The sequence below is a fragment of the Primulina eburnea genome, chromosome 6, assembly GCF_022965805.1.
Source record: "Primulina eburnea isolate SZY01 chromosome 6, ASM2296580v1, whole genome shotgun sequence".
NCBI classification, from domain to species: Eukaryota; Viridiplantae; Streptophyta; class Magnoliopsida; order Lamiales; family Gesneriaceae; genus Primulina; species Primulina eburnea.
In genome coordinates this window covers 27,133,086-27,155,637 of record NC_133106.1, presented here as the reverse complement: position 1 = coordinate 27,155,637, position 22,552 = coordinate 27,133,086, and the positions used below count along the sequence as shown (strand labels likewise).

Below are 22,552 nucleotides of genomic sequence, written 5' to 3'. Positions count from 1 at the left end.
TTCCTACACGCATGAGAGTTTATAAGCGGTTTGAATAATTATGTACAAAATATTGAAGATTATCTCAAATATCCAATAAATCAAGGAATAGATCAAATAAACTTTTTATTGATTCCAATGAAAAGGAAAATCAATTGAAATCAAAGTTTTCAGAAGTGCAGTGATAAGAAGTACAAAAGAAAGGAAATGGATTATAAATCCTTATTCCAAATATTCACGACACTCAATACTCAATCATCTAAAATCTCGCCATCTCCTAGTACTTCGTCTTCCATCTGTTCTTCTACCGGTTCTACTTCCGGCTCCAATGCCAAAATGATGGCATCCTCAAGATGATGAACATGATTCTGTAATTGTTCATTTTGCATAGTCAAATTCTGCACCGAATTCTGCTGTTCTTGAATGGTTGCCTTATCTTGCTGACGGCGTTGTTTTTCCATTAGCAACATTTGTTGAATCTGAGACTGTAGTGCTTGAGATTCCTCTTAACATTCGTTGGCGTAATCCATCCATTTCAAGGGCTATTGTTTGGGAAGCCTCTAGTTTGTTCTTGGTCATTTCGTGCTGTTTTTCTTCTGAGTTAAGATAAAGCAAATCTTTGCACGTCAGCCTGAAGATGGTCTTTGATATCTTCTAGTTCTTGTTTTTCCTTCTTCAAGTTTTCATATACCAAGTCTTTGGCTAACAATTGATCGTGATATTTTTGTTGTTCCTCATAAAGTTGCGCTCTAAGATGTGCCATCGCAATTTCGTGGTCGCTAAGGGCGAGTTCACGCATACGTTTGGGTATTTCAGCACGAGTACGAGGAGCCATTTCCTGAAATAAAACAAATGGAAAGGCTTAGAACAAGGAGTTATGATATTCACGATTATTACCAAAAACGGCAAAACGTGATTTTGGATGCTTCAACAATAGAATTTTGCGATTTTCAGATGTCACGATAAGAATAGTGATTATTGTTCATTGGTAGGAAGTCGCTAGGGTCTTGCCAAAAATTGACTTTGTCAAATTTCCTATGGCAATTTCCCAGTCGGATTATGAACTTGGAGGGCTCTGATACAACTTAAATGTCACGTCCCGATACCGGGGTGAGTTGACATCCGGCGTTGTTTTACAATTATTCAATCGCAAATCAACAAGCCTCGTAGTACAGTGTACAACCAAACCAGTCATTTTCATAAAACATACCTTGTCTTTACAACGTATTCAACTTAACAAACGAGTGCGGAAGCGAACAACATAAAAATAAAAGATAGCCAAATTCCAAAGTATGTCTTGATCAACTGAAACCTTGTTACCATCCCCAGAAATTTATTTGCTCTTCTTCTTCAACTTGTTTTTCATTCTTATCTAGGAGTGAGAGGTGTAAGGATGAGTATTTTGTGAAATACTCAGCAAGTGGGGGCCGATCGATCATAATAACACAAGAATATACATATATAGATCTTAACAATTCGAAATTTGCCGTGTCTCCACAAACGTCGAGACAATAAATAGACAAAATGATAGTCATGACATAACTTATATATATTTTTATGTAAATATGAATTTCATGTTCCAATAATAATTCATAACAAAAGTCAAGACCTGATATTAACCATGAGTAAACATAGCTTATCATATGCATATAGACATATCATACATTATTCGTATTGCACTGTTATTTCATCTTATTATTCATGGTGTTACTGATCAGTCCCCTATATGTAATTCCTCTAAGGGGTGAGGCCATATATCGGTTATTATTACCCACCGCCTCAGGGCCATAAACTTGTCATGTCTTATCATGTTTTAGGAAAATTTTCCTTCTTTTTTTTTACCATTTCTAACTTGAATCATAATAGTGCTTTTAAATATAATTCTTAGAATACACCAAATTGGTGTTTAAGAACATATATTAGAATATAACATGAAACGAAGACAACATAATTTTGAAACGAAAGGAACATGCACTTGAAATTGATTTAAACATGCTTAACAATTTATCGAAACGAAATATTCATATATCAAATCGAAGGAATATATCATGTCGATCGAATTTTCGAAAACATACTTAGAAACTTTAAAACATAAGCCCACTTACAGAAAGGTGATCCTAAATTATGGAAGTTAACGTCCGAAAATCCGTAAAATTGCTAAATTCGCTTGAATTCCGAGCAGTATTCTTGCAGATACGTTTCCCAGAAATTGAACCGTTGGATGAGGCTGAAAGTTGGATATGATTTTTAGAACATTTGAAAGTGTATTATGAACGCTGGAGATAGGATTCTGAGGTCGGGAGTGATGAGACGAATTTCCAGAAATATAACTCTTAAATTTCACTTCAAAGAAGATTGATGGTTTCAAACTTCAAGCTTGCTCTAGATGGAGAGGTTTTGGTGTGATTTCCCTCAAACTCAATACATCTATTTATAGGCAAGATTTGAAAACAATTTCCTCAATTTGATGCATACTTTAATATATTTTATTTATTTTAGTCAAAAGTTTGGCACATTTGATTTTCATTGTTTTGTCAATGTTTTGCACTCATGTTTTGTCAATATTTTGCAAACATGTTTTTCAATGTTTTGCACTTCATAATAGTTAATAATAATAATAGCCATAATAATATTCATAATTCTTACAATATATGTATGTTCTTGTGTTATTATGATCGATCGGCCCCACTTGCTGAGTATTTCACAAAATACTCACCCTTACACCTCTCACTCCCAGATAAGAATGAAAAACAAGTTGAAGAAGAAGAGCAAATAAATTTCTGGGGATGGTAACAAGGTTTCAGTTGATCAAGACATACTTTGGAATTTGGCTATATTTTATTTTTACGTTGTTCGCTTCCGCACACGTTTGTTAAGTTGATTACGTTGTAAAGAGAATGTATGTTTTATGAAAAAGATTGGTTTGGTTGTACACTGTACTACGAGGCTTGTTGATTTACGATTGAATAATTGTAAAACAACGCCGGATGTCAACTCACCCCGGTATCGGGACGTGACACATCTTGCTTAATCTATCCAGCTTGAGCTTGCCAAGGATTCATATATTTTCGTAGGTTTAAGATGAGATGTAAAAGTAACATGCATAAATTCATTTGTCATTTGTCCTTTAGTTCTAAAAGATGTAATTGGATTACCGATGATCAACTCGAGTGGATGATTCTTATTCTACCAGAGGCTTGGTCCATAAGGATTTGGGTCTTGATGCTGAACCGCTTGATCGTCATTGGTATTTGTATCATTTTCCTCTTGAGGTATCTCTGGCTGGTGACCATTTACCGGCTCAACTTTATCTGCGGCTTGATTGACAGTGGTTTTTACATGTCCCGATGGAGGTTTTTTTGGAGCAACTCCAGCCGTTCTTCTTAGGTCTATCTCATCATCACTGTTGGTTAGTACTATCTAATGTGTTACTTAAATCATGGACATCATTATTGTTTTAACCATTTTGACATATAGATGATTCATCAAATACAATATGTACAGATTCTTCAACAGACAAGGTTTTATAATTATAAACCCTATGTGCTTTATGAACAAATGAGTATGCTAATAACACACCACCATCAAATTTAACCTCAAAAGCTGTTAGATGTGTTTTACCATTATTATGAGTGAAAAACTTACAACCAAATATTTTGAAGTAAGATATATCATGTGTACTACCATTCCAGTTCTCACAAGGAGCCTTATTATGCTTTTTATTTATCATCGATCTGTTCCGAGTGTAGATACCTATATTGACTCGTTCAGCCCAAAATCTTTGAGATATCCCATAATCAGTTATCAATTGTTCTCGTCACTTCCTTTAAGGTCTTTTCTCAGCAACATCGTTTTGCTACGATGACCTAGCAGCAGAGAACCAACGTTTGATTCCTTGGTCATTTAGATAGCATGAGAGAATTTTGTTTGTAAACTCAGTGCTCGTATCACTCCTCATCCTATCTATCACAAGGATTTTTCATTTTGAAGATGTTTTAAAATTTCATCAACTGGACACTAGTATGGTCTTTTGAAGGCAATAATATTATCCAACTAAGTCTGGAAAAACCATCAATAATTACCAGAGTATTTCTCATTCTCCCTAAGCTCTTCATTGGTGGGATCAGAGAGATCCATATGCAGTGAATCCAAGCATTTGGTTGAAGAGTTATACCTTTTATTTTTAAAAGTAGATCTCACATGCTTACCAAGCTGGCATGCAATGCAGATCTTATATTTGGAAAAATCAATTTTAGGCAATCCAAAAACTAGCTCTTGCTTACTCAGACTGACAATAGATTTGGAATTTATGTGATTTAATATCTTATGCCAAAACCAATTTTTATTATCATGCACAACAAGAAAACAAGTAGAAGCAACAACTTGATCATCATATCAAATAACTTTATAGGTGTTTTGTTCTCGTAGTCCGGTTAGCATAATATTTTCCATTAGCAGATATGACAATGCATGTGTGTTTGTGGAATTCAACAGAATATCCATTATCACGTAATTGGCTAATGTTAATCAGGTTGTAGCATAGATTTTCAACTAACAATACATCTCTAATAATAACCTTCTCGTGAATAATCTTACTCTTACCCATAGTTTTACGCTTAGAAGCATCTCTAAAATTGATTCTTGGATTTTTTTTGGTCAATCACCTCAGATAACAGGTTGGCATTTCTGTATGTGTTTGGAACAACCACTATCCAGTTACCAAATTGAATCCTTGACAAACATTCTCTTTGATGCCTGCAATCAATGAAATAACACACTTGGTAACCAAATCTAGTTGTGTCCTGATTGGATTAACCATTTCAAGACCCACACTTAGGCTAATTGGCCTACTAGTGTGTGTATCCCAAGAGTACTAGCCTATGCATAAATTTGTGAAGTTTTGTCTCGTATTCTCTCTCTTACCGAATGATGTTTAGGCTTTTCATCATGTCCATTCATTTTGTTTCTCATTTGAACCAGCTTGCAATTATAGTACCAGCTAGGTTTTCCCTTCATAAAATAATGTCCGGCTATATTTGGATTTCTGCGAGACCATTTCAAGCCGGTATGGTGACCATGACCAACTCGACCTTGTCTGTATTTTAGCCATAGAATTTTGCGGTTCAACATAGCCAAGGCCTCTATGCTTAGCCCTGCTCTCAAAAGTTACGATTTGACTTGTTTGGATTTCTGGCTTATCATGTTCATATATCATGCTGGACTGGACAAAGTGTATCATTTTAGACTTGTCTTTATATGACACGATTGAATACTAGCTTCTGAAGAGCTACATTCATTGTTGCCAAACCCTAAGCTAGTTCTATCTCTGGTTGGTTTTTGCATCTCATGCATCTCCACTATAGAAGAAGAAGACTTGTTCCAGAAATTGACTAATTGCGTCAAACGTTTATTTTTATCAATTTATTGATAGTTACATGGAACACTTTTCGTAAATCATCGTTCTCAGTTGCTAACATGAATTTTCTCCTTAGACTATCAAGCTCCTCATGCAGCTAGAGTCACTAGACTTGTCTATTCGTTTTTTCTTTTCGTCTTTGACTTTTTCGAATGATTGTGAAAGTCTTTCAACCTCATCTACCATGCTACGCAGTACCGTGACAAGATCCTCTCGTGTAAATTAGTCTGAGTCAAATTCAAATACCATGTCATCAATAGTTTCGGCTCGACTTTTGTGATTTCCGGCTCGATGTCTAGCGTTAGACATTGAACTTTCTCATTCTCATTACCGCTGGAAGAGGTATCTGAGCATGAAGGATCTGAGTCTGAATCAGCCCTCTTGTTTTGCTATCCTCAACAACAATCACCTTCCGGTCCTTCTTTTTCTTGAATGATCTTCTATCATCTTTGAACTTTCTTCTTTCACTGGGCTTCTTTTCATCCTTCTTTGGCCTATTATAGCCTGCAATAAAATGACCTTTCTTTTGACAGTTAAAACAAGCTTGATTATCATCAGCTTGATCTTTTTTACGATAATACTTAAACTTAGGATGATTCAAGAAAGATGGCCAACAATTGCATTGTGCCCAAATTGGTGTGTGCTATGTAGAAAGGATACAGAGACTCAGGATCATATGCTCATTCATTGTCCATTCACAATCTCACTGTGGTCTAGAGCTTTGCAAGTGCTTCGATTGGTGTGGGTGATGCCGAAGTCCACAAATGATTTATTCTGTATGGATTTGGGACGGCTAACTGGTACCAGGGGAAGAATTGTTTGGCAAGTGATTGTTCAGTGCATACGCTGGACGATATGGCTAGAAAGGAATAGAAGAATTTTCGAGGACAACGAAGAATCTACAGAGAGTTGCTGGGAAAAAATAAAGATCAACATTGCAATGTGGATTGGCAATCATCATGATTTTAAGAACGTCTCGATTTTAGATTTAGTGAGAAATTGGGAATATGCGTCCATAAAGCAAATTTGATGTTGTGTGTTTCATGACGAGAGTGGACCACTAGTCCACTGTTGTACTCTTTCTTATTCTATTATTAATAAATTATGTTTCTTATAAAAAAAATAATAATACTTAAACTTACATTGATTTTTTCTCATCAATTTGCCAAATTTTTAACAAATAATGATAGGACCTCATGTTTAACTAGTCAGCAGATTTTCTGTTGGAAGACTTTTTACCGTTGTTTTTAGTGGATGTTGTGGTGGCTAGAGCTTTGGTAGGTTGAGAGGTGAAAGCCTCCAGTTCTGTCTGGATACTTAATTCGAACTCACATGCCTTCAAATCTGCAAACAAGTCATGCAGCTCGAGTTTGTTGAGGTCTTTGGACTCCCTCATTGCTACAGTCTTTAAATCTCATTCTCTATGCAATGCTTTCATTATCTTCAAAGAAAATTAACGATCAGAGCATTTTTTGCCTAAAGAAGCAAGTTCAATTACAATACCACTAAATCGTTCGGCAAACACATTCAATGTCTCGCCGAGCTTCATCTTTGCATTGTCAAACTTTTGAATTGCCACAGTAAGCTTGTTGATCGTTTCCTCGTGGAGTTGGGTCGGCTTTCTCAGAACTTTTTAGTTGTAGATCAAGTTTTAAATTTACCGAAAATATTTTATCAAGAGTCTTCTAAAGGATATCCTTGGCCACATTGTAAAGTTTTGTTTCTTTTTTTTGTCCTTGGCATTCCACTCCGACCGATATTTTTCAACTAATTGAGGTTCTCCCTCAGATATGGCTATGACAATGTTGGTTTTGAGGATCTTCATTGTGCCATATGTGATGATATACCATATGTCATCATCTTTTGTGGCTAGATGTGCCTGCTTGCGTATCGTCCAATCATCGTAGTCTTATTTAGAAAACATAAAGATCTTGGTAAGTGATGTCATTTAAATATATGAATATCAGAGTTAGAAAATAACCTCTACGGTACCACTTTATGGTACGAAAAAGAGTTTAGAGGATGAATAAGCTCTTTTAAAAAATTGTAACTCGAGTTGACCTTAACAGTTGTTTCTTATTAGTGTCTGTTTTCTGGAACGACTTGAAGTAACTAGACTGCTTAAAAGATTTTGACTGCGAAAACGGTCCGGCTAGACTAGTGATACAATATATTCAAAGCAAACGTATGCGGCTAGATAAGAACTATAAAACAGAAGAAGATATAAAATGCAAGTAAATAAGACATGATATTTATTTATGTTTGGAGACTAACAACTCTTACGTCACCTTATCTTCCACTTAGGATAAAATTCACTAAAATATTTTGATTTATACAATACTTGTACAAACCCACTTCGATTAGGACTTATCACTGCCTAAATCGAAATTCTTAGTGAAAGTTCAAACAATACTATAAATAAGTTTGGTTGTCTTTGGAACACTTGGTTCAGACAGTATCTGAACTCTTCAACAGATAGTTTTTAATGGCTGGAGTTGGTGAAATGGCACAATTTGATCCTTGATGATCTGATATGAAAGGTAATCGTGTGCTAGTGAACAACTTGATATTTGAAAGAATAAGAGTGTTCGGAATCTTGTATTTTGCATATTGTAAAAGTTTGTCTTGTGTCTTTCTTCAATCTTGAATCTACATATTTATACGAACATCTACAATGGTTGGTAACTTTTCAACGGTTATATGTATTAACATCCGACACGATGATATTTTCAAGTTCTCTTTATAGTACACTATATTTAATGTCCATTTATTATTTCTTCACTTTTTACGGCTTTGGTTACTTTGGATTTTGAAATGTTGATTGACTCTTCACATATTAAAAACATTCCAGTCAATCGGAAGTTGGTAAGATACCATGCATGATCTGTCAATGTATTTTAGATGATAGATATATCCAGCTAGGATTAGTCTGATCTGCGGTCAGGTTGGATTACTGCTTGATATAATCATGCAGTCCGGCTTGACTTCACCACTTCCAATTAGAAACCTGTGAATACATGTAAATAGCAGCTAGATCGTGAAACAGTTCAAAACTGTTTGTTATCACCAAAACTTAGGATTTTTTCAATCTAACAACGAGTTCAGGTGCTGGTTCTTGCCTCGAGAATTGGTGGCTCTCTTTGTTTCTTGATCTACTTATGGGTCAATGCTAGAGAAACAAAAATTATTGTTCACATGTTTGACCTTAAGTGGCCTCTCAAGTTTTTATTTTCGGAGTTATATATCCTAATCTGGTGTTGTGGATGGAAGCTTGAATGTCAACTAAAAGACGCATTGATGGCAGTTAATATTCTTTGGAAATATGCTTGATCAATGCTTAGTTTTTGACTTAAGATGTGATTTGAAAAACCATCTGCCTTCGAGTGAATAAGCATGTTGATGTGTGAGACATGGAGTTCCTTTAAATTATGTGCTCAAGGTAGTGGTGCAAGTATTTTACTATGGATTGTAACTAGCTAGTGACTTGACTCATTCGAATCATAACGATTCTTGGCTTTTCTGTTGCTGCAGATTAAGAATAATACCCCTGCAGCTCAGGAGAAATGTATCACTAAGCTATTGCTGTATCATTTTTGTGTCAATCTACCTGTTATGATCCTATCCTATCCTGTCTTCAAATTCATGGGAATGCGAAGCTCATTACCACTTCCCTCCTGGTACATTTGTGGTCTTTATTTATTAGTATGAAGTTTATGGGGGTTGATATTGTATGTGATTCTTTACTCTTGAAATGTTTCAAATCTCAGGATAAATTTCATTTCTAGACAAAACAGTTATTTTTGTTTCCTATAATTGCAGATTGTCCTCTAGTTGGTATGACAATCAAAATCATTGAAAGATCTTGATTTTGTAAAATCATGTTATTCTGGAGCATATCAAGTTCTTTTCCTTTCAAGAAAAAAAAGCAATGGGTTTGGCTAATCCACAATCAGTTTGTCTCTATATTTGAAAAATCACAATAATGATTGTAAGTTGTAGTCCTGTGTTGTGCGGTGTTACTGCAGTATATAATCATGAATTGCATAGTGTCTTTTCAGTTGTAATAAAGCCTTTTCCCGTTACTTTTAGAATAAAAAGTTGACATTTTTCTGCAGGAAAGTCATCTCAACTCAGATATTTTTCTACTTCATCCTGGAGGATTTTGTTTTCTACTGGGGACACAGGATTTTACATACAAAATGGCTTTACAAGCATGTCCACAGTGTTCATCATGAGTAAGCAAACATCAAGTTCTCAAGAAAACCATATCTGTTTGCTGATTATCATCAATATGTTTGATAATGCAGATACGCGACTCCATTTGGATTGACTTCTGAATATGCTCACCCGGCAGAGATTTTGTTTCTTGGGTTTGCAACAATAGTTGGTCCTGCCATAACTGGTCCTCATCTGATTACACTCTGGTTATGGATGGTGCTCAGAGTCCTTGAGACGGTTGAGGCGCATTGTGGGTACCATTTCCCATGGAGTCTCTCAAACTTCTTGCCTTTATATGGGGGGTCTGTACTTTGTACTCTTTTATCTTTTGTTCGACTGTTGCACGATATTTATTAAGTTAATCACCTTACATCTGAAATTTCTGCTATGGATTGACAGTGCTGATTTTCACGACTATCATCACCGATTGCTGTACACTAAGAGTGGCAACTATTCATCAACTTTTGTTTACATGGACTGGTGAGATCTTTAGTCCACTCCTTTCTAACTTGCATTTTTCAACCGTGTATGATTTTTCTGAGTGATAGTCTGTTTCATCTTTTAGATAATTAAGGAATATTGAATCATCTACCAACACCTTTCATATCGTTAAAAGCTTTCTATGAGTTGTATTTAGAAGAATAAAACGTCAACCCTTTCTTATTGTAACCATATTTTTTTAGTTTCACTTCTAACAGCAAAACCACAAGCAGCGTATCTCAAGCACTAGTTTCCACCATAGAAGAGATTCCTTACCTTGCTTTCATTTTTGAACCTTGAACTATGTTCTGAGTAATATATCTTATAACCATAAAAATCACTTTATTAAGCATTACCATGGGGATGATCCAATCCTAATGGTCTGCATTTTTCATTCACTCTGATTTAGGGATTAGAGTGAGCTGTTGAACAATCTTTTGAATTTGATAAGTATTCAGTTGGTTTTAGTAAACTTTAGTCGTTCTTAACCACTTGTGAATAATTATGAGTAAGACCATGTCTCTGCATTTATTAGCATCAGAGATGGAGCTGAATTCCAGGTGACTGGAGCTTTCTTGTTGGTATTGCTAATTGATGCCTCGGAGGTGCAGTAGACACGTCTGTCTTGAATCTTAGATCATGGATAAATTCACATCCATTAACTTAGTGATATAGACAGTGTTTGCGAGACAGTCCAAACATGTCACGCCTCAGTGTATTTCTTAATTCAAGTGATTGCTTAATAACTTCGTGACTGGATGAAACGATGTGATTGGAAGTAAACAAGGGTGCTGGTTCTCATAGTAGTGTTTTTTCCAGGATATTTGGTACCGACAAAGGTTACAGAAAGCTGAAGGCCCTTAAGAGTGACAGAGAGGAGGCTGATCTAAAGGAAACATAAAGGTGACAGGAAGACGTCGAGTGTTTGGTGTAACAGATCGGTTCGTGGGGTTGAAACATATCATTTGACTGGTCGAATTTTGTTCGTCAGCATCTCGTGTGCAATTGCCTTTTGTGTCCAATTGCAGTTTAAGATTTACATTCTGTATCGTGGAATCAATTCTTGGTTTGTTATGAACTCCGTGTCCCTCTGAAACCACATGAATGAAATTCCACCTGCATACAGTTTTAGTTGCTCTCATTGTGAAATTAACCAGTTTGATGATATTATTGATTTAATTCATGTTTGTTGCATCTTGTAACCTCCTGGGAATTTTGAATAGTACTACTGATCACAGGAGTGTCGAAACATCGTTTAGGTAGAAAAAAGAATAGTAGATGTTGCTTGTTCATTGCCAGCCTCTCCTAATCACTTATGATGTTCCCGATGAAATCGTGGCTTCTTCGACCAACTCGATGGAGGTTCCGGCAGCTGGAATGAGAGCTTTATTTTTTGTAGGTGAATGAACAGTAAGTAGGCTTGTACCACTAATAAGATCTAAACCGAGCAATGGAAATTTCTTTCAAGGATCTTCCAAAAGAAAGTTCATTATCTTCCATTTAAGTTGCATTTTTTTATGCAGAATGAATTGTCTGATTTATGTTTGGATGCATAAATCACCACTCATAAATTTTTTGCTACATAAGTATGTCTTACCAATCACTTTCCTTGTAGGAAAATGTGTCTAGTGACAATAACATATTTTTTTAACACAAATCCTGAATTCTGTTGCATCTTTAAATGTTAGGCTTTTACGACGTATGTGATGTCTCCAAGAATCAATAGAATTTCTTAAAATGCACTCCATTAGCACAAACTTCTTCATTGAAATCAAACCTTACCATTTTAAAACAAATCAATATAATACATGAGCAATCAACTCGATATTCTTTTAACGATAATTTAACTTACATTATAAACTCTAACACATACTTTAAATATCATTAATTAAGTAATATACGCAATGAATAATGCAAACTAATGGTCAAGTATTCGACAAAAATAAACCAGTGCAGAAAAAGTAATAATTACGAACATTGCAAATTCTTAACCTTGCACTCAAAACAAAACATAAATGCAAAAAAAAAAAATTATTTCTCGACATTTATGAAACCATACTCTGATCATCTTTTGGGATTGCTCTCAATTTAATTATATTGAAGTTCATACAACAATGAAGATTTATCATTTTGTGTACGCTTATCATCTTTGTTCAGGGTTATTGTAATATTCTCATCGGGTGCTAACTTCAACCACATTTTCACGTAACTTGAAAAGAAACTTTATGAATGTTGGTACTTGTCAAGATGGTTGACAGAGACTCCACAAGCCAATTGATGGATCTTAGTCGTGCATTTTTGTAGTGATGATTGACAAGTATCGCCTTCTTATAATATCGTCTCTCTACTGCAAATACGATAAAAGATTCTCAAGTGCACTCACTATGCGAAGGAATAACTCTCTTTGCATTCGAAATCATCTTCGAAATATTTGATCTGAATACACTGGGGTTGTGGATAAATAAACATTGAGCCTGACGTGCCTGGCTTCATGATTTCTATGGATAAACCTTCTTCTTTGCCACATCTCATTTACTTTGATATGTTTCTTGTATTTGTCGCCTTGTTGCAACATAAACAACATTAGTTCTTCACTCGGGTCATACCGACCGTCAACTTCAACTTGGATTTTGTTTCACATGTGGAGCTACAACTATTTTTCTTGTCATGCAACAACTATTTTGAAACAGTTAGTTTGCAATAGCTAGTTTCCAATTGCTACTATGTAACAAATAGTTTTAAACGACTACTTTGCAATGACTACTTTCCTAAGACTATATTACATTGATTGAAAACATTATTACATTAATTAAAAATTACATTATAATAGAGTTTTTCTAATATTAGGGGAATGAGAACTTTATACCATAAACGCAATAACATAATCAAAAATAACATTGAATCTTAAATCCAATCACAACATAAATTTGTAGGGGTTAGGATCCCCTCAATCCCCATAAAAAGAAAGAGAAAAGGAGAAAATGTTGTGAAGTTCTTCATCACTTGATCTCTCGTTCTCCGTCTCCTTTTTCACACTCAAGATCGACGACTCCTTATTTGGCAGCTTCTCTTCTAAACACCCCTTCGAAATCTAGGGCTTCTCCTTTTTAAATTCGCCAAGAGTTTGAGATTTCCTTTCTCAAAGATTTTGTGCAGGATCTTTCCTTTTTCTATTTTCGTGCCGAGGCGGCAAAAGATTTCCGTCAAGACACAACTCGTTATATCCAAGTTTTTCACATCTCCACTTTTTAGTACACATTTGAGATATACCATCTCTCTATAATCTCGTGACGTAGACTTTCATGAATGATAAGCTACTCCTCTATCATTTGTGAAGTGTACTTGTAAAAGATTTCATATCCCTTTAGCTTAATTTTGCGATTCTTTGCTTCAGATTTGGCTAAGGAAAATTTTTCTTTAATCTCCTCTAATTCGAGTTGTTTTTGCTTGAGATCAACTTCGGCCTTTTTTATGCTTACTCAGTAAACTTTGAACATATTGTTGTAGTTTACTATTATATCTTCCATGACTGATTTTGTTTTTCCTTTGTCCTTTCTTTTTGTTGACTTCTGACCTATTGTACAAGTGTTTTCTTGGTTTAGGTCTATATCTAGACTCACATCTTAGTTGGATGAGGTCCTCGCCTTTCTTGTGCCAACAAGGTGATCGGTTGAACGTGGAGTAAACATTGGACAATTTTTGACGGCTATCCAAATATGCTCGAGATTAAATATAGTGCCTATATTTTCCTCGCGATATTTTTCGTACATAAGCCACAATATATCATCATCATTGTAACTGATTTGATACGCAATGTTCTTCGTGTACCCTTTCCAAAACAAAAAAAAAAAAAACATTGGTCTTCAGTTTTGGAAAAAGCTGTATATTCCCCATCAAGACACGAGTTTACTCAATATATTAAAAGTATGAATGATTCAATTTCATTCACCCCAGGAGTTTCTTTTGAGCTCTTCCCTAAGAAATTAGGCCAATTCTTTGTTTTTGGGTGATCAATGGTGTGTCAATAACAATAATATAGTTGAAAGTTGTAACAATTGGGTAAAACTTTCTCGCTATCTACCTTTTCTGGCTATGACAGATAATATTACACATTCAGATTATGATCATGATGCACCAAAGATGAGAAACAACATTGAAGATGATACAAGAACTAAGTATAATAAAGAAGAAGAATGTATCAGTTGCATAGTAAATCTCGAACCTTAAAAGTTCACAAGTCTTGTGGAACTCTGTTTGATGGCATAGATGAGGAATTTTTTTTGTAGTGGATTTGAATTCATGGACTTGCTCATGTCGAGCTTAGCATATCTATAGGCTACCATGAAAGAATTCTTGCTCCTGCTAGAATTGAAGCCTTTGTCAATTTATCAATTATGTGATGGATATTTTAAGATAGTCATGTACCACCAAGCTTACAAGGATTTGTCAATCACATTCATCATTGTTATGTTTATAAACTTGATAATATCCTTGTGCATGAAGTGATACTTTGACTAAATTCTTGCTTGAGCATGACTTTATAATTAGAACCATAGATAAAACACTGTTTAGATTCAGTAAATGTGATCATTCATTATTCGTGTAAATATATGTTGATTACATAATATTTGGTTCCACTTACCCTAAACTGTGTGAAAGATTCTCTAACATTATGCATAAACAGTTTGAGATAAACATGATGGGAGAATTAATATTCTTCCTTTGATTAAAATTAAAGCATATAGAAACCAGCATTTTTATCAACAAAGACAAATAACCAAAGACTTGTTAAAGAAGTTTGGCATGAAAAATTTTGTGATGACCGCCACTCCAACGAGTTCATAAATCAAATTAGACAAACATGAAAGTGGAATATCAACAGACATAAAAATGTACGGAGGGTTAGTTGGAACACTCCTGTATCTGAAAGCTAGCTGGCCAAACACAGTGTTTGCATTTGAAAGATCGACCGGAAAAGCACCAATGGATCATACCTATTGGTTCGGCAAAAAAAGCAAACATCGATTTCCACATCAACGTTTGAAACTTAGTATCTAGTCGTTGGGAGTTGTTGTGCAAAAGTGCTTTGGATTCAACATCAATTAAGAAATTATGGAATTCAACACAACAAGTCTCCAATATTCTATGATAATACAAGTTCCATAAAAACCATCTATAATCCTGTCTTGAATTATCGGACCTAACACATTGACATCGGACATAATTTCATCCGGGATCATGTAATGAAAAATGATATCAGGAGAGAATATTTCAACAGACAATCAAGCCACTGACAATTCTCATTAAACCACTTTTAGATGCTAAGTTTTCTTATTTCTGAAAAATATAATTGGTTTAATTGATTTTAATTAATGCAAAAATTTAGGGGAAACAAAAGTTGAGATTATAAAACAATGTATTAAGTTAGTACATGATTCTGACTAAGTGCTCTAACCGTTTCTTTTTTAAATAAATTAATCTTTTTTAAACGGACTTATTTTAAATATTTCAAATTTTTTAAATTATTTTAAATTCAGTATTTATTAATTTGATAATTATTTTCTATATTTAAAAGTTTTATTTTTTAATCGGATATATGAACCACCCAATGTCACTTTTTGACTTTTCAAATTTTTAAATGGTACCAGCGTGGCCCGTGTCATGTCTCGTATATATATATACTCAAATGTTAAATGTTTTTCCTAATTTCCGATCAATTTGCATCCTTCATATAACTCCATCAGGATAAATTATTGACTAATTCACTTCGACTCGATTCGATTACAACCATATTCGTCTCTTTCTCTTGCACTTAGCTTTTCAGAAACGTTACATCATTATTTTATTCAAGACAAAACAACCTCAAATATTTTCTCTCTTCGTTTCTCGACAACGTGTAGGAGACATCTGAATTTTTAATTAAGGAAAGAAAACTAAGTGGGGGTGGAAAGAATGAATGCATCAATATAATAATAATGGCAATAATTAAATTTATTTTTAATTATATGTATCTAAGGACTGAGATACTGATTATTGGTTGACTAAAAATATAAGGTCAATTGCCACGCATCATGGAAATAATTTAATTTCCTATACATTTTATTGTTATACAAATAAAACTTGTACTTTGGATCTTGAAAATTTGGAATGATAATAAATAATACATGTAAGAAGAAGTATTATATTTATTTTGTCAACTATATCTTTAAACTATGGTTGATGTTATATTTAGATTATATAAGAACCTATCATGCGATTTATATGATCCTCAATAAAATGTAATTTATAAAGGAACATATACTTAATAGTCGAGTTAATTTTTATAATTAGTCTATAATTATATTAAAGCTAGCCCAATTGTATCCTTTATGTCATTATTGGAACATTTTAAATTTTGATGATTTGTAGTATATATATACAAATAAAGATTAAAACTTGGTAGTCAAATAATTTAATAGATGCTCAAATCAGCACAAAATAAGAAAGTATAAGCGTCTTTGTCGAAACTAGAATTCAGATCCAACAGACCTTAAAATTTTTGGAATTTTAGCATAACTTTGATTTTATCCTTAAAGGATCGAAATCAATCATCATCAAATCCTTAAGTTCAGAGAATTTTTGGAGTATAAAAAAATTCTTGTCGTTCCTTCAACCATAACTCAAAATGACAAGCTACTCAAACAACACTCTAGCCGTGAACTTCGCATATGTTCTCACCATGACAGATAAGGCCATTTTTTCTATGTTCCAGAATTTTGGAGGCTTCGGTCCTTGGGAAGTTTCAAGGACGCAGATTCCAGTACTTAGAGACAATTTTGAAAGAGCTATTTGAAACCGTGAGGATTGAGCATAGATCCATCATGTGCACCGTTCAAGGAACAAATCTTTGCATCACCCAGAAGCTGTTTGCAAAAATTTTGGACCTTCCAATGGTGAAATTTAATTAGATCCTTCTCCGCTGTTCCAAATAATATCTCTGCTCATTGGAGGACAAAGTTCAGTTTTTCAAGCTCTCTTGTTGCTACTCTTACTGCCCAGAATAAGTATATGAAGGTAGAATACAGGTTACTGACATTTATTTTCGGCAAGCCCCTGTTTGGAAAGGCTAGTGCCTTTGAAAAAATAACTACTGAAAAGTTCCTGGTCATGACGACCATCGCCTCCAGAATCAATGTCAAAGTATCCGATATTCTATTCAAGATTTTCACCTGTACCATGAAGAAAGAAGCCCAATCTCATGGGTTCGCAGTTCCCCAATGCTATCTTTTGGAGCAGATGAAAATCAAACTGGTCAATGTGGTTAAGCTTCACAAACCCAAGTTGCTGAAATGGCCAAACGTTGAAATCTACGAAAGTAAAAGTTGACAACTAGAGTTGAGTTTATGACTATTAAAATCGAGAAAGAAGAAGAGGACGTTGAGAAGAACAAGGAGAAGAAACAGACCTCCAAGGACATTACATCGTCTAAGGAAACAAAGAGGAAGCTAGTTGTCTCATCTGACTCTGAAGATGCTAGAGAGAAGGTTCCTCTCATCCAGATTAAATAAGATAAAACTGATCAAGCATGTTTCAGAGCCGCTTTGACCTGCTCCAATTCCAATCTATGGTCTCAATTGTTTATGAGAAGATGAACTTCCAAATATTGAGGAAGCCATTTTTGATCTAGGATAAAGTCGGACTGGGTCAAGAATTTTTTAAGTGCCATCGAATTCTAATTCAGATTGACCAAGGCAAATCAAAATCAAAATCAAATAAAGAATCGAGCCGTCACCATGAAAACATAACTTTTAGCTCAGATTTCACGAAGTAAAGCTCTCATGGACACTAAGTTGAAAGCTCAAGTCGCTAGGTAAAACAACATATGGATGAGTTGAAACGACCTCTGACCTTTTTTTTTCCTAATCATAAATTCAAAAATACTAAATGAAATAAGGCAAAAATTTGTGTGAGATGGTCTCACAGGTTGTATTTGTGAGACATATCTCTTATTTAGGTTATTCATGAAAAAGTATTATTTTTTATGCTAAGAGTATTACTTTTTATTGTGAATATGGGTAGGGTTGACCCGTCTCACATATTTTGATCCGTGAGACAATCTCACATGAGACCCACTCATAAAATAACTTACCAATTCTAACAATTATAATAAATTAAAAATTGAAATATCAAGTACATAAAATAAAATTCATAAATCATCAACTAATAAAATATCCTAAATCGACCTTTAAAAAGATCAACTAATAATAAAATAAAGCATAAAAATATCTCTAATAAAATCATTAACATAATTTTTAAATATTTTAAATATCTAGCTAGTGCGGAAACATAAAGGCCCTCGGGTGTGTACTGATGCACTCGATCCACTTAATCGTCAGCGTCTCCATAAAATCATCAAATCCTGCATCATACAAATCTAGTGAGTTTAAAGACTCAACACGTTCTAAACATTGAAAGCAATTAATACATATACAATCACATGTATTAAAAATCATACTTTTATTTAAAATAGATTTTGAACATAAATAAATAATTTAAACTCATTGAAGCTTCAATAAATCATTTTAAAAGCTTGTAAGCATAAACAATATATCATTAATCATTTTAGTCATAAAACTTTCAATTATATATCATTTTGGGTGAAGTTTGATCATTGAAAGTGACTAGCATTTATCATTTGGTCGACTGATCAGTTTTCAGCTCCACATGATCCATGGGTGTAGGCACTAGGCTCCAACATGGAAATATGATAGTTGGGGCTCCCTCGGGGGCCTTCTCCCATAGACGGGCTCCCTCTGGAACCATTTTCCATAAATTGGCCCCCTCCGAGGCCTTCTCCCGTAAATGTTCTCCTCCTGGGGCGTTTCCCCTCACGACATCCCCACAAAATCATATATCATTTGTCACAGCCAATTTACATCCCTCAAAACATTTTTCATTTTCTTTTAAAAGCATACATATCATAACTTTCCAAAAATAGCATTTTAAACAGTAGAAATTGCACATCTTTACCATAAATAATAAAATATCATATTTTCAACAAAATCATCATTTTAAATGATAAAATATCATTTAACATCATTATCATTATTCGGGACGCTGCCAAGCTATTTCGTATTTTCTTAAGTGTAAAATTATTGTGTTGCCCTTAGATGAAAAAATTCTCGATTTTATCTTTTTCTCACTTTAAATGACACGGGCATATTCCAAATAACTATTTAAGCTTAAATATATATTTTCATACTTTTATTCGGCTTAAATCTAGGCGTTTCAATTAATTCTTTAATTAACATTTCGTGGGGAGATTAAATCCCGAATAAACTCAAAACTCATTATTTTCTTCCCAAATTTTAAACATAACATTTTTATTACCTATTATACCTTTGTGAGCCATGAACCCCACCCGTGGACCCATGGTTCCAATTTTATTCTTTTAAATCTCGTTTTTTACCCTTATATGACAACACAGAGCCATCTGCCAAAAATATTCTCGAGCCATGGTCGTGCCACCTCGAGCCAAACCCAAGGCAACCCACCTAGGCACCCTACCGACCAAGCCCAGCCCATAGAACCAGACCCTAGCTCACTCAAACACTCTTGGAACCGAGCTGCAAAATTATGTGTGTAACTCTTCCTAGTCCAAGAATCCTAGCCAACTAGGACACCTCCAGGCGAGCCACCACCGAGCCCACCTGACTCTAAACTACCCTAGACCATGCCCAGAACCAACCAATCCCAGACCCTTATACTCACGTAACAGCTTCTTCCCGTGCACACGACCCACGACCCCTCTTATTTGGCTTGTATGAGTCCTAGTCGAACTTGGACTCTTCAATCTACTTACCCATCGACCAGAGGCCTTCCTAAACATCCCTAGAGCAGAATAAGGCTTGCTCTATCCCAGACCGAGCCCCCTCCCCTAATCACACTGCGAGCCCCCGCATCAACAACAAGTCGTGCGTGTCTTCATCTGCACGTAGGAGTCTCCCTCTTGCATGGGATTCTTTGCCCAAGCCACCACCGAGTCCACCACACCCTAGACATCCCTAGACCACCCTCTAGCCCTTACTGAACAACACCCAGTCCCGCGCACCAGCCTGATCACTCAAAACGAGTCGTGCGCATCTTCTTCAACCCACGAGTCGAGTGCCTCTCCTTCCTTCTTGCGTGCAACTGTGTACAGCCGCCCTAGGACTCTACCTAGCCCTTGAACCCGACCACCACTGACCCTAAACCAGCCCTAGACGAGCCCCCATGGCCCATGCACAGTAGCCGACCCCATGACCCTTGAACAAACCAAACAACACCCACGATTCTCTTCTCTCTATTGTCCCACGGTTTCCAACTTTATTACCTTTAGATTTTGTCATGTTTTGTTCATATTTCAACCTTAATTGGCAATGTGTCCGTTGGATTCAAAATATTTTTCATATAAACGTAAAATTGTCGTGTTTTTGAAAATATACGATCTACCGTAAAAAAAATAATCCAACAATCATATTTTTCATGCATAAAAAATAAACACACACATATTATGATTTTTATGATGTTGAAAAGGGTTTAGAAAACGTGTCTTGCGTTTATAACGCTCGAATAATCGATTGTTGGCGAGGGTGCGATGTTGGAAAACCGGACGACGAAGAATCCTAGTTCTTCTCCTTCTCTTATTTTCGAAAATTACTAGTGTGTGAAGAGTGTGTATTTCGGCTGAAAAAAGAATAAATTGTCGTGTTTTGATAGCCTAGGTAACATATTTAAAGATTTAATTGCATGTTAAATGGGCTTTGGTTTTGGGATTACAAGTTTAGGAGCAATTGGCCTACTTAATATAATTAAATTGAACCATATAACTCTTAATTAATTAAATAATAAAAGTTTATAAATTTAGTTTTACAAAAATAATTTTTTTGATTTTTTAAAACTTCTTGTTTGTCCAAAATCGGCTTCCCGGGAAAAATCGAGCTCGACTCGTAAAATAAATTCGAACTCAATATTTTTAGGGAAATTAAATCATTTTTAATCATATTAGGAAACCTTGCCAATATTTAGAGAAAAATAAATATACTTGTCTTGGTCGTCCCCAGTCTCCTTTCCCCTGCATATTATCGAATATTCAGGTAAAATCTTTCAATTTTATGAAATTATGATCATTTAATCATGCAATCATACATTTGATCATATAATAAATATTATGCTAGCATTTAAAATCAATTTGATAAAACAATTAATCAATTAAAACAATTTTTTTTTTGCATACATGCGGTTTACGTAGGTTGGTTATTCGGACGTTACATGAGCGATTTGGTACATTGGGAGGCCAGTTGAAAGAAATTTTTAAGTTTATGCAACATAAGGATGCCAAAAATGACGAAGAGGTGGATCAAAAGAAGATAGAAGAGAAAAGACGTCGAGCTGATAGGGCTAGATATGAAAAGTCGAAGAGAACGGATGAAAGAAAGAGAAAGAAAGATAAAATAAATAGAGGAGGTGACAGTGGTGTAGGTGTAGGTGTAGGTGTAGGAGTAGGTCATATAAGATAGGGTTTTCTATTTTTTTGTAGGTATATTATGATTTATATTTTCTGCACCTGTAAAAATGATATTTCATTAATTCAATGAAGTTCATTCTCTTTCAATCATCGTTTATAATGCTTTAAATGTAACTTTTTCTGTAGAATTATAGCTTGGTTTTTTCATCATCAAAAAGGAAAAAATTATTAGAATATTTCTATTACCTAAGTTTTAGTGATTGACAAAATAACACAATTGACCTGTTTTCAGATTAATCCGCTCTTTAATAGTATTTTCATGCTTTTAGACCGCTGGATCATTTCAAGATGTTCAGAAAAGGGAATCAGAAGTTCAAGCCATTTTCGCAAGAAAGTCAAGCATAATGTCCAAGCTCTAGTTTCAAGAAATCATCTGTCAAACCGACCGGCAGTACACTTGTTCAAACTGTTGAAAATCCAACTGTACTTCACAAGTAGGAATTGAGTAAATTTAAGAAGGATACTGCAATTCAAGCCGTTCAAAGTCTGCCATATTTAAATGATTACACAATATTCTATCAACTCCCGAATAACAGAAAACTACCTATTTCGAATGTTGTATGTCATATTTTTGAAAATAGAGGAGCTTAAAATCACAAAAGTACAAAGAAAATTAATGAGCATTTAATGATACGTACAACGATGGAAATCTACATGTCCATTATGTGGGTAGTAGTACAGATTATCATCGAAAATCAAATCTGATCATTGAAGTATTTCAACTATATATTTGCATATTTGAAAGAGAAGAAGACCAGGGATCAGTAATAACCAATCAAGAACTGAAACCGAAACTATTGCTCAAATCCTGCATATTTTCAAGAACTTCAAGCACACTCAAGCTTTCAATCACAAGCTGTTCACTTAACACGCTCTTATCAGATTATATCATATATTTTAGGGTCATTTTATGC

At 34.8% G+C, this 22,552-nt stretch overlaps 1 protein-coding gene across 4 annotated transcripts in view; it reads left to right on the top strand.

The window, feature by feature from the left end:
- LOC140834023 (methylsterol monooxygenase 2-2-like) overlaps window positions 1-11,365 on the top strand; it is a 31,229-nt gene extending 19,864 nt beyond the window's left edge. For 3 of the 4 annotated variants that reach the window (XM_073198598.1, XM_073198596.1, XM_073198599.1), the window contains 5 exons: window positions 8,927-9,072; window positions 9,511-9,630; window positions 9,703-9,915; window positions 10,013-10,093; window positions 10,913-11,365. In XM_073198598.1, coding sequence (XP_073054699.1) covers window positions 8,927-9,072; window positions 9,511-9,630; window positions 9,703-9,915; window positions 10,013-10,093; window positions 10,913-10,994 — 642 coding nt within the window. In that variant the 3' untranslated portion in view covers window positions 10,995-11,365. Of the gene's footprint in view, window positions 1-8,926; window positions 9,073-9,510; window positions 9,631-9,702; window positions 9,916-10,012; window positions 10,094-10,628; window positions 10,865-10,912 lie in introns of those variants that run through there. The other variant, XM_073198597.1, reaches the window with a different exon arrangement.
- The last annotated feature ends 11,187 nt before the right edge of the window (window positions 11,366-22,552 follow it).